Here is a 12,901-nt window from a genome sequence, read left to right on the forward strand (position 1 = left end):
AAAGCAAATTATATTTTAAATGAATTATATTTTAACAGAATGCATACATATACATATGGAAGAACAAAATAGGTAGCTTATACATTAAAATATCAAATGAATTTACTTCCAATAAGGTAAAAGTTAGCAGATATACACATATAGTTTAGAACACCAACATAAGTCCTTCATGATGGAAGTTTATCTGCAGATTCTGTCCATCGGCAATACAAAATTCAGATATATATAGATAGATAAATTATAAATGTATAGATAGCGTTTAGCACATTGATTTAAGTCCTTCATGATGGAATTTTATCAGCAAATCCCCATGAAGTCATCCTTTTAAAAAAAATAGACTGGGGGGACTTACTTTTGTCTCCACCCATAGGGATCATCCCTTGCAGGCTTTGGGGAACTATAAATGGTGCCAGAAGTTGAACCTCAGTTTGTTCCAGGGAAGGAAAACGCCCCTCCTACTGTACTATTATTATGGCCCTGAAGTAATCAAAAGCAGTAGTTTTTGAATGAAGCAAAGAAATTCCAGAAATTCTGTCTCTAACCAGGGAAGCATTTTTCATAAAGGAGAGTAACATTCTCTCTTGAATTGCATATTCTAATATTTATAAAAGCACAAGGGAAAGTGCTTTTCTCATAAAACTCTTAGTTTTTATACAAGTCAAGCCTCAACTTGAGAGTTGAAGGTGCAACTCTCTCAATAATAATGCATGTAAAAATGTATATAATGCCTGGAAGCATTTAAAATAGACAATAGTGCTAAGATCTCCAACTCCCGACTCAAGTTAGATAAATGCCAATATCTGCAGTTTTACCCGATGATATAATTTAAGAGGAGGAGAGTCTAGAATTAGGCTGCAGAGAACAGTTCATATATTTACAAATGCTCAGTTTTGATTGAAAAACAAAGCCAAAACTGAGCAGAAGAAAACTATGCTTAATAGCAGTACTCTTTACCAACCTTTTATTCCAAAATTCCCAATAAAGAACAGATCAGAACGTGGCACAGGTGGACTTTTCTCTATCAAACCACATATGTTCTTCCAATATGACAGAGTAAAGGGGAAATACCATGGCTTCCGCAAACCAAAAGTTCCTGTAAAATAAGAAATTAAAAGCAACTAAATTATTTTTTCTACTTAAAAGAAACCTATGGCCACCGCCAGCTCCAGCCCGATAGTCCCATAGCACAGCGATAGGGCATTTCACCTTGCACGCAGCCAACATGGCCGACCCGAGTTCGATTCCTCCGCCCCTTTCGGAGAGCCCGGCAAGCTACCGAGAGTATCTCGCCCGCACGGCAGAGCCTGGCAAGCTCTCCGTGATGTATTCGATATGCCAAACACAGTAACAACAAAGTCTCCAATGGAGACATTACTGGGCCCGCTCAAGCGAATCAATGAACAACAGGAGGACAGTGATTACTTAAAAGAAAATTCTGTAATAAAATATTTTTAGCTGGCTAATGTAAAATGTTAGTTCATGTTAACCTTTTTACAATGTGTCCTGTATACAAGCCAAAATAACAATAACCTAAGAGAGCATTAGGCACGCAGGCTGTACTTACTCTCCTAATTCAGTCTGACTGACAGTCGACTATTAGGACACATCCACATTCTCTTCTCCAAAAGAGACTCTGATCTGGAGTTCAATAGTTAATATACATTTACTTAAAATAAAAGTAGATATTGAATAATTACTAAATAATTATTCACAGATAAAGTCTCACCAATGCCCGTCAACCATCTATATTGCTTTTCTTTGGTCTATCTATACTAATGCACTGTAGCACTGTAGCACTGTCCTCGCTTGTTCGTTGCTTTGCTCAAGCAGGCACCAGTAACACCTCCATTGTGAGACTTGTTACTGTTTTTGGCTTATAGAATATGCCACGGGTAACTTGTCAGCCTCTGCCATGCAGGTGGGATACTCTCGATAGCTTGCCAGACTCTCCAAGAGGGACAGAGGAATCAAACCCGGATCGGCTGCATATAAGGCAAACACCCCACATGCTGTGCTATTACTCTAGCCCCAATACCAATGGATGTATGGAAAACAATAAAAAGTAGGAATGGATGTAAGAACAAATTAATCAATTAAAAATTTCACAGATTTCTTGCTCCCTTATCAAAGATTCATTCATACATTTGGGGTTGTGTCTACAGATATTCCACCCTGTTCCATTGATCTGCAGCCTTGCCTTTGTTCCAGTACCATGCTGTTTTAATTATTACGGCTTTGTAGTAGAGTTTGAAGTTGGGGAGGGTAATGTCTCCCCATGTCTTTTTCCCAAGAATTTCTTTAGCTATTAGTGTGCATTTGTGGTTACATATGAATTTTAGGAGTACTTGATCTATTTCTTTGAAGAATTTCATGGGTATCCTTGTAGGGAAATATGAAGTGGAACAAGGAAAGTCTTTTCAACAAACGGTGCTGTCATAACTGGACAACCACATGCAAAAATATGAGCTTAGAACTCAACCTAACACCGTGCACAAAAGTCAGATGAAAATGGATTGAAGATCTCAACATCAGGCCCAAATCCATAAGGTACATTGAAGATAAGGTTGGCAAAAGCCTTCATGATATTGAGGCTAATATTAAAAGATGACACTCCACTGACCAACCAAGTGGAAACAGAGAGATAAACAAATGGGACTATCTTAAATTAAGAAGCTTCTGTACCTCAAAAGATACAGTGACCAGAATACAAAGACAGTCTACAGAATGGAAAAGGATATTTACCAATACCCATCCAATAAGGGGTTGATATCAAGGATATACAAAGCACTGATTGAACTCCACAAGAAGAAAACATCCAACCCCATCAAAAAATTAGGGTGATGAAATGAACAGAAATTTTCTCAAAGAAGAATTCCGAATGGCTAAAATGATCATGAGAAAATGCTCTACATCACTAATCATCTGGGAGTTGCAAATCAAAACAACAATGAAAAATCATCTCACACCACAGAGACTGGTCCACATACAAAAGAACAAAAGCAATCAGTGTTGGCGCAGATGTGACGAGAAAGGGACTCTCCTTCACTGCTGGTGGGAATGCCAACAGATTCAGCCCTTTTAGGAAACAGTATGGACAATACTCAAAAAATTAGAAATCGAGCTCCCATTTGATCCAGCAATACCACTCCTGGGAATATATCCCGGAGTGGCAAAAAAGTATAGTATAAATGACATCTGCACTTCTATGTTCATTGCTGCACTGTTCACAATAGCCAGAATCTGGAAAAAACCTGAGTGCCTGAGAACAGATGACTGGTTAAAGAAACTTTGGTACATCTACACAATGGAGTACTATGTAGAAGTTAGAAAAAAAGAAGTCATGACATTTACATACAAATGATACTACATGGGAAGTATCATGCTAAGTGAAATGAGTCAGAAAGAGAGGAACAAACATAGAAAGACTGCATTCATCTGTGGAATATAAAGTAACAAAATAGGAGACTAACACCCAAGAATAGTTGAGATAAATACCAGGAGGTTCACTCCATGGCTTGAAGGCTAGCTGCACATGCTAGGGGAAAAGGCAGCTCAGATAGATAAGGGAGCACCAAGTAAAGGGTGTTGACAGGGCCCTCCCAGGATGGGAGATGCATGCTGAAAGTAGACTATAGACCAAACATGATGCCACTCAGTGCCTCTTTTGCAAACCACAGCACCCAAAAGGAGAGAGAGAATAAAAGGGAATGTTCTGCCACAGAGGCAGGGTGGGATGGGGGGTATGGGGAATGGAAGGGATACTTGGATCATTGGTGGTGGAGAATGGGCACTGATGGGGGGACTGTTAATCAATCATTGTATAAATGAAACCCAAGCACAAAAATTTGTAAGTCTACAACTGTACCTCACCACATGGTGTTTCACTAATAAAAATTATGAAAAAAAACTTACACAGAAAAATAACCTCCAACGCTCATACTTCCATAAGAAACATATCAGCATCATATCCTCATACATATTTTCCAAATTAATGTCAGTCTACATAAAAGTAAACTTTCCTTCATTGTGTTGAAACTAAAGTTTATTTGATCATTATCACCTCTCAATATTTTTACTCTTCCAATTTCTATTTATTTTTTCACAGAAATATTTAATGTTTTTAATTGAATCACTGCAAGATACACAGTTACAAAGTTGTTTATAATTGAGTTTCAGTCATACAGTGTTCCAACGCCTGTCCCTTCACAGTGTCCTCAATTTCCCTTCCACCAATGCTCCACCATGCAGAATGCTTCAATGGCAGAAACTTTCCTCCTCCTCCTCTCTTCATCTTCCTCCTCTCCTCCTCCTGCACCTTTTCGTCCTCCTCCTTCTTCTTCTTCTTCTTCCTCCTCCTCCTCCTCCTCCTCCTCCTCCTCCTCTTCTTCTTCTTCTTTTTCTTCTTCTTCTTCTTCTTCTTCTTCTTCTTCTTCTTCTTCTTCTTCTTCTTCTTCTTCTTCTTCTTCTTCTTCTTCTTCTTCTTCCTCTTCTTCTGCCCCACCTCTGTATCTCTGTGTGTGTGTGTGTGTGTGTGTGTTTTGTCTCTCTCTCTGCTCTTCTACCTTCTGGGAATTATGGTTTAAAATACAGGTACAACAAGGAATATCTACATATATAATTTATCTGATGAAGATTTCAGAGAGAACATGGTGAAGATTTTTAATGAGCTCAAGGAAACAATGGAATGGATAGCCAATAATGCACAGGAGGACAGGAGATCATAAATGAGAAAACTACTATCAGAAATGTCACAATTAAAAAATTTGGAAGGTGAAACATAAAACTAAATGGAAGCTCAGCAGTAGAGTAAGAACAGCTGGGTACAAAAGAAGAGATGTGGAAAACCTACAGGTAATAGCAGAAGATGGAACAGAATCTCAAAAGAAATGATCAGCAGACAAAAATTCTTAGGGATGAGTTAAAAGATAAGAACATAAAACTTATTGGAGTCCCAGGGAGACAGGAATATAATACCAATGAAGGAATAAAAATCAAGACATCATTGCTGAGAAGTTCCCAAAACTGGAGAATGCAAGCACCCAGATCCACGAGCATGAAGAGTACTAGCTAAAAGAGCCCCTCCCACCCAATAAAACCTTCCAAGACATATCATAATCAGAATGAAAAAAATTATTGATACTGAAACCAACAAGAGCATAGAAGGAAATTGCATAAAAAGGAATATACCAAAGATTTACATCAGACTTGTCAAATGCAACACTCTGGACCCAAAGACAATGGTGGGTACAGTTAAAAACAAAAATAAACAGCAAAATTCCTGAATGAAATCAATGCCTCACGAAAAATACATTACCTAGTCAGACTCTTTTTCAGATTTGAAGGAATAATGCAAAATGTCATTGACAAACAAGAGCCCAGGGGCTTCATAGACATAGAAATAACTTTAACCAAACTCAAGTGCAACATTAAGATCAGACAAACTCCATACGCCCACCAACTTTTACAGAAATATGGCACAAATTCCATGACAGTAATCCTAATGTCAATGAACTAAATGCACTAATTAAGAGACAGAGAGTCAAAGTCGATTAATAAAATGAATCCAACATTCTTCTATCTACAACACATTTGAATAGTCAGAAGACACAGACTAAAAGTCAATGTTTGAAAGAGAAACTTTCAATCAAACTACTCCCTAAAAAGGCAAGGGTGGCTATACTAATATCAAATATCATAGACTTCTGGCTCAAAAGTATTAGACAGAGAGGATAACTGCTGAATAATTAGGTACATGAACATCAGTAATAAATCATAATCCTAATATGTATCTAACCAATAAGTAAAGCAAAATACTTTAGAAAATGCTAATCAATTTCAAGGGGGGATATTGACAGCAGCAAAGTAGTTGAAGACTTCAACATTACTCTGTCACTTCTTGATAAATCAAACAGATTAAAACTCAAGAAAATACTGACTTTAAAGGAAGAAATAGAAGATACAGGGTTAGTAGATATAGACAGGGATTTTCATTCCCCCCAAATCCAAATATACATTCTTATCCAATGCATATGAACATTCCCCAAGAGAGACCACATGTTGGGCACTAAACACACATCTATAAGGCCAAGAAGACAGAAATTGTATCAGCCATCTTCTCAGTCCTCAAGGCTCTGAGAATAGAAATCAATCACAAACTGAAATGGAGAATTAAATCAAAAACAAGTAAACAGCTCACTACTAAAAAGCAGTTTGTTAGAGAGGAAAACAGAGAGGAACTCATAATATCACTGGAAACAAGCAGGAAGGAAGATATGAGCTACCAGAAGCTATGAGACACAGCAAAAGAGTGCTAACCCTAACCCGAACCCGAACCCTATCAGGAAGAAAGAAAGGGGACACATAAATAACTTTACTGCACAACTTGAGAAACCGGAAAATGATCAATAAGAGGGCCCAAAGCAGGGGAGGAAGAAAATAACAAATCTTAGAGCGGAAATTAATGAACTTGAATCTCAAAAAAAATCCAAAATATCAATGAACCTAAGAGACAGTTTTTTGAAAAAGTAAATAAGGTTGATAAAAACTAAAAAAAGACTCACAAAATAAGAGATACAACCTTAAAAAGCCAAATCAGAAGTGAAATTTGGGACATCACAATAGACCCGAAAGAAAAACAGAATATCATCAGAGATTACTTTGAGAATCTTTATGCTATAAAATAAGAGCCTAGAAATGGACTTTTACACTTCCATTACCTTTCAAGTCTGAAAAAAGATGATGTAGAATATCTAAACAGACCTATCACTATCAAGGAAATTTAAATGGTAATCAAAATTTCTCCCCAAAACAAAAGCTCAGATCCAGAATAAACTGCAGAGTTCTTTCAAACCTTTCAAAGAGGACATACTGTCAGTCCTTTTCAGGTTTTTCCAGAAAATTGAAGAAAAAAAAAACTCCCATTTTCTAAGAAGGAAACCACTTTTATACCAAAAACAGAAACACCACAAAACAAAAAAGAAAAGACTATTTAAAAACTATACAGGGTGATATCCTTGATGAACACAGATGCAAAGATCTTCAACAAAATACTAGCCAATGGAACTGAACAACACATAAAAAAATAATACAACATTACCGAGTAGGATTTGTCCTGAGGATGCAAGAATGATTTAAAATGTGTATTCGCTTCTCAGCCTTTCGGCTAATATCAATCAACACAGTGCAATACTAATAAAATAAAAAATTATATGTTCACATAGATAGATTCAAAGAAATCATTTGACAGGACTCGGCCCCCATTCATGACAAAACTCTCAACAAAATGAGAATTGAAGTAATTTTCCCCATTATAGCCAGAACTAATTTACCTGAAGCCTACACCAAACATTATAGTTAATAGGGAGAAAATGAAAGCCTTCCTTCAAAGATCATGCAAAAGGCAAAGCTATTCAATCTCACCACTTCTATTCAATATAGTAGCAGAAATAGCAATTGGGCAAGAAAGTGATATCAAGGTCATGATATTATATTTAGAAAGTCCTAAGAACTTTTAAAAACAGCTCCTAGAAATAGTTGATTTGTATAGTAAAGTGATAGGTTAGAAAACAATGCACAAAGTTCATGACTTTTCTATACACAAATAATGGAAGAGAGAAAGTGATGTTTTTTAAAAATCCCATTCACAATCATGCCTCATAAAGATGGGAGGCATCCCTTTCCCCAATTTCAAACTGAACTGTAAAGTGGTAGAAATTAGAGCAGCATGGAATTGTAATAAAGACCGACCTTGAGACAATTGAATAGAGTTGAATAGATAATAGATATGAGGGTCAGAAGATGTGGTCCGTAGTAATTTACAAATAAATAGGAAGTGTGTGATTAGGGCAGGAAAGGGATCACTATGACAATAATAGTTGGAATAGACCACTCTTGACAAGAACTCCATGTTGAAAGGAAGTAAAGTGATATGCTCAATACCCTTTCAGTAACATTATTACAGATAACAGTGCTAAAAAGAAAAGAAAAGATAGAGATCAAGAGAAAAAGAGAACGAGTGAGATAGTGAAATTAAGAGAAAGAAGAAGGAGAAGGAGAAGAAAGAAGAAGAAAGAAGAAGGAGGAGGAGGAGGAGGAAGAGGAGAAGAAGAAGAAGAAGAAGAAGAAGAAGAAGAAGAAGAAGAAGAAGAAGAAGAAGAAGAAGAAGAAAGAAAGAAAGAAAGAGAGAAAAAGAGAGAGAGAAAGAGAGAGAGAAAGAGAGAGAGAGAAGGAGAAGAAAAGTGTCCGATAACAAGAACCAAGTGTTAAAAACAAGTAAATGGATATACATGATAACCTCTCAACATCTATATCACAAGCCATAATGAATAAATTGAGAGACAGGAAGTGAAAGAGAGAAAGAAGAGGTACCTGCATAGAGGCAGGCTGGGGTGGGGGAGTGGCCTGAAGGGGTGGAAGGGAAACTGGGGGCACTGGTGCTAAAAAATTAACTGGTGATGTGATGGGTGTTGCAACATTGTATCATTGAAATGCAATCATAAATAAATTTGTAGTGCTCTGTCTCATGATGATTCAATAGCACTGTAGCACTGTTCTCCCATTGTTCATCAATTTGCTCAAGCGGGCCCAATAAGGTCTCCATTGTGAGACTTGTTGTTACTGTGTTTGGCATATCAAATACGTCATGGGTAGCTTGCCAGGCTTTACCTTGCGCATGAGATACTCTCAGTAGCTTGCCGGGCTCTCTGAGAGGGGCAGAGGAATCGAACCTGGGTTGGCCGGGCCAGCCAAATGCAAGGCAAATGCCCTACCGCTGTGCTATTGCTCCAGCCCATGATTCAATAAAAATTAAAAAATTGATTTAAAATAACAGGACTGAGAAAAAACTATTTATTTCTAAATCATGCAGTATGTGTAACTTTTTCTGGCAGGCCCTGAGAACTAAAACAGCTGAATATCCTTTAATACCCTAACAAACAAATTACTATCCCTAAGTTGGAAGGTGTAGTATATGAATAATTATGTTCTATCACAGCTAGCAATTTGAATGGATTTTCTAGGCATGTTTCTGCCTAAGGTCTTTACTTGTTTTAATTCATGTAGTACCACAACCACCCAACCATTACTAATGGGCAAAGAGGCTGAAGGCCAGTGAACTACACAGTGACTCATAGGCTTATTTCATGTGGGACCTGACTCTCTGAATATAAGTAACAGCATGAATATTTCCAGTTTTCCTTTCCAACATCTTCTTATTCATCTAAAAGTCAAAAAAATTGCCTGTTTCCAGTGCCCCATAGTCTTCAAGTACACAATTGGAATAATAAAGTTACTCCTGGTACACATACATGAATAATGAATTTGTGTAAATAAAATGAATATGCAAACAAACATATCAGGAAAGCTATTACGCAGTTTCTGGTGGCTTCTTCAGTCTCCTTTTTGCTCAACAAGGAAACAGTTTTCTGCTAAGGGATCTCACATAGGAGATTATTATTGTGTGAGTAGGAACCACCTGTTAAGAGTATAAGTGTGCACTGGAACTAAATGTGCTGTAATATTTGAGTTTCTAAATTAACAGAGGCGTAGGAGAACATAGAAGCATATACAAGGCTTATCGAAGCACTGAATAATGCAGAAGTTCAGTGAAACTTTAAAAAAAAAGTAGGTAAACCTACAGAGATGGAGAGGAAAGAATGAATTGAGAAACTTATAGAAAATAAAAGAAAGATAAATTGAAAATTAATGGTTTATTTGCTAATAATACTATCTCAGTTCTAATATGTAGTTTTAAAATCCTCACAATTAATCTATTAAAATAAATTAATGGAAGCTAGGAAAACCAAGCTAACATAAAGGCCTATTATATTTCCTCTGCAATTTGCTTCTCTTTAGAAATTCAAATTTGTTTCTAGAAGCACAGTATCCTCTTATGTTACCAGAATTAAACAGGCACATTATGTGTACAGACAGGGTCTCAATTTAAACAGAACACATCTCTTCATGGTAAATTGTACTAGATTTTGCAGGTAAAGAAGTTCATGAGCATTATAGACCAAAATTGACATCATCTAGGAAGTCAGTGAGATTAAACATATTGAGAACAAAATTTAATGGAAAACACATTCATGAGAGTTTATAAACTGAGGATGCTTTGAGAGCATCATACGTTTGTGAGCTCTGAATTGTACACAGAGGCCATTTCCATGAAAGGGAAATGAGGTGAATCAAGTTCTAAGAACTTCATGGGCAGAGTTGATATATGTTCATAGCTATATTGAAATTATCTCTCAATACAAAGCCACCAGAAGGTAATAGGGAGAGAAACAGAGAAAGAGAGAGAGAGAGAGAGAGAGAGAGAGAGAGAGAGAGAGAGAGAGAGAGAGAGAGAAAAGGAAATAGAAATCCTAATTTTTCAATCAAATGAATAGTTGCTTCTGGCAATGGTTCCAAATTTTCTAAGTTTCTCAGAAACATTTTGGAAAATTAGGGGGATTGCAGAGGGGTGGTGAAAACTTTTTGGTTGCACAGTGAATAGATATATTTTTAAATACCATTGTTCAAGTATGGTAAATCTGAGTCCTCCAATCCTTCTCAAGGTCCTCTACCTCTGACCCCAACTGTACCCCAATCTTCTCAGAAACCTATTCTTATCCTGAATCCCCATGCCCAGTGGGTCTGGGTCACTGCAACGGTATCAATGGACGGTATCAATGGACTAGAATCAAAGGTATCAATTCTAGTCTATGTGAATTTTGTTCGGTGACTAAGTACAGGCTTTGCATGCAGGAGATCAGGGTACAAAGAAAGAAAAAATTAAAATATGCTAAATTTAATGAAAAAAGTATTCAAAAATTATCAGATAATTCTGAAAAGCATTTTGAGGGTTTTAAAGTCTCTCCCTGACATTTACCTTCCTGGAGGGATATCAATGTAATCACTGATCAGACCTAAGCTAAGGTGGAATGGACACTGTAGGAGAACTAGTTACCGAACCTGGGGTTGAGTATCACATCACCAATGACAACCATCTGTGAAGGTCATAGCCACAGACCTGTAATGCTATAACTCACAGGGAACTATTTTGGCCCATAATACATAATATTTTACTTAACTGAAGGGACGAATCAATTTAGGAAACTGGTCACAATTAATCAGGGTACAGAAGAGAATTCAATAGCCTTTTATGAAATTGAAGATTATTTTTTAAAAATTTAATATGCTTGTGGAACAGGGCTCCAAAGAGTGTTCAAGGGAACTGGGGTCACTCCCAGTAATGTTTGGCCAATTGGGCCAGTGATTCATTACTAGGATCCAAGGATGCAGAACGTGGGGATCACCCTGGGCAGCCGTCATCTTCAGATGTCTCCAACAACATACTTGATGGTCCTTGGAGGACTCAAGGCTGCACCAAGCAAAGCTTCAGGGACAATGTGATTCCAAGGACTGACCTAGGATCAGCCACATGTAAGACATAGCCCCCAATTCCTCTCTGGCTCCTATTAAACAGACTTCTATGGACTCTGATTTTCATCAGAGCCAACTGTAGCTGCATGATAGAAGGTTCACCCATATAATTTCAGAAATTAGAAGTAAATTACAAAAATCAGTATTGGGTCCTAATAATTATGTCTTGTTTCCATGCCTATATTGATTTTCATTTGTTATTAGTTATATGGTGTTATCTGTTTTTCAGCTTGCACCATTTTCTCACGAGATATATAAAACTGATACTCCTTTGACTAGTCTTTGATTACTGGTATCTTCTGGCTTACTCCCATTTTTAGAGTTAAAACTTTTTATCTCAACATTTTGGGGGGAGGGGCTGGAGTGATAGCACAACGGGTAGGGCATTTGCCTTGCACATGGCCCACGCGGCAGACTCGAGTTCAATTCCTCCAGCCCTCTCGGAGAGCCTGGCAAGCTACGGAGAGTATTTCGCTCACACAGCAAAGCCTGGCAAGCTACCCATGATGTATTCGATATGTCAAACACAGTAACAAGTCTCACAATGGAGGCATTACTGGGCCTGCTCATGCAAATCGATGAACAATGGGAGGACAGCACAGAGCATTTTTTTTTACAATTACGATTTCATTGAAAAAAGGGAACTGAGAAAATATCATTATTTCTCCACATCCACAGGTCCCTATTCCTCCACTGAATTTCCTATCAAAGGTTTATCTTACTCTGCCCTGAGCAATCTAAGGCAACCATAAAAAGACTCCAAGCCTCTCTCCAAACCCCCAAACTCACAGCCTCCTTCTGGAAAATCCAGGTACTGAACATGAGACTTCATGTACTGAGACTCCTCTTCTCACTTGCTCATAATAGCATTCCAAACTTTCTTCTCAACTCTTTTTCCATAGTACCAACATTTCCGTAAGACTAGGTCATTCTCACCAGCAGCACACATTAGTTGTGTCATTTATCATAAATGATAATACCCAGCCTACTCTAATCAGACTCAAGCGCCTATATCTCTCTAGTCTCTGTTACTGTATGTTCCATTATCACATAATTAAATTTGACTTAGGCATCAAGGAGCACCTTCTTCTTCATCTGACCTCTAGTTTCCTTCTACCTATATTTCCCAAAACTATTCCTATACCCTTTTGTTCTTTCCTAAGGCTGGATAGACCTGGGTGAATAAATCTGGACTTCTCTCAGTGTAAATTCCTAGACCTCACTAAGATCTAAAGTATGAATATGAGCCAATATCATCATAAATTAAAGTAATAAAAAGGAACTTTTGAAAATGAGCTTTTAGCAGATGTTGTTGTGGAACTTAAACTATTAGAGAAGAGTCCTGTGTGAGCAGTGGTTTTTCCAGGCTAGAAGGAAGATGAATCAAAGAGTAATTGTATACTTTGTCTTGGTATTTGAGGAGAAAATTCAGATCTTTCTGAATCACTGGCCGTATCTTATATTAATCTCTTGACTG

At 37.4% G+C, this 12,901-nt stretch overlaps 1 protein-coding gene across 1 annotated transcript in view; it reads right to left on the reverse strand.

The window, feature by feature from the left end:
* ABCA13 (ATP binding cassette subfamily A member 13) overlaps positions 1-12,901 on the reverse strand; it is a 461,928-nt gene that overhangs the window by 234,666 nt on the left and 214,361 nt on the right. Inside the window, exon 35 of the mRNA XM_056138421.1 lies at positions 959-1,093. Coding sequence (XP_055994396.1) covers positions 959-1,093 — 135 coding nt within the window. The remainder of the gene's footprint in view (positions 1-958; positions 1,094-12,901) is intronic.

Source organism: Sorex fumeus, unplaced genomic scaffold (genome assembly GCF_029834395.1).
Source record: "Sorex fumeus unplaced genomic scaffold, SorFum_2.1 ptg000128l, whole genome shotgun sequence".
Lineage (NCBI taxonomy): Eukaryota > Metazoa > Chordata > Mammalia > Eulipotyphla > Soricidae > Sorex > Sorex fumeus.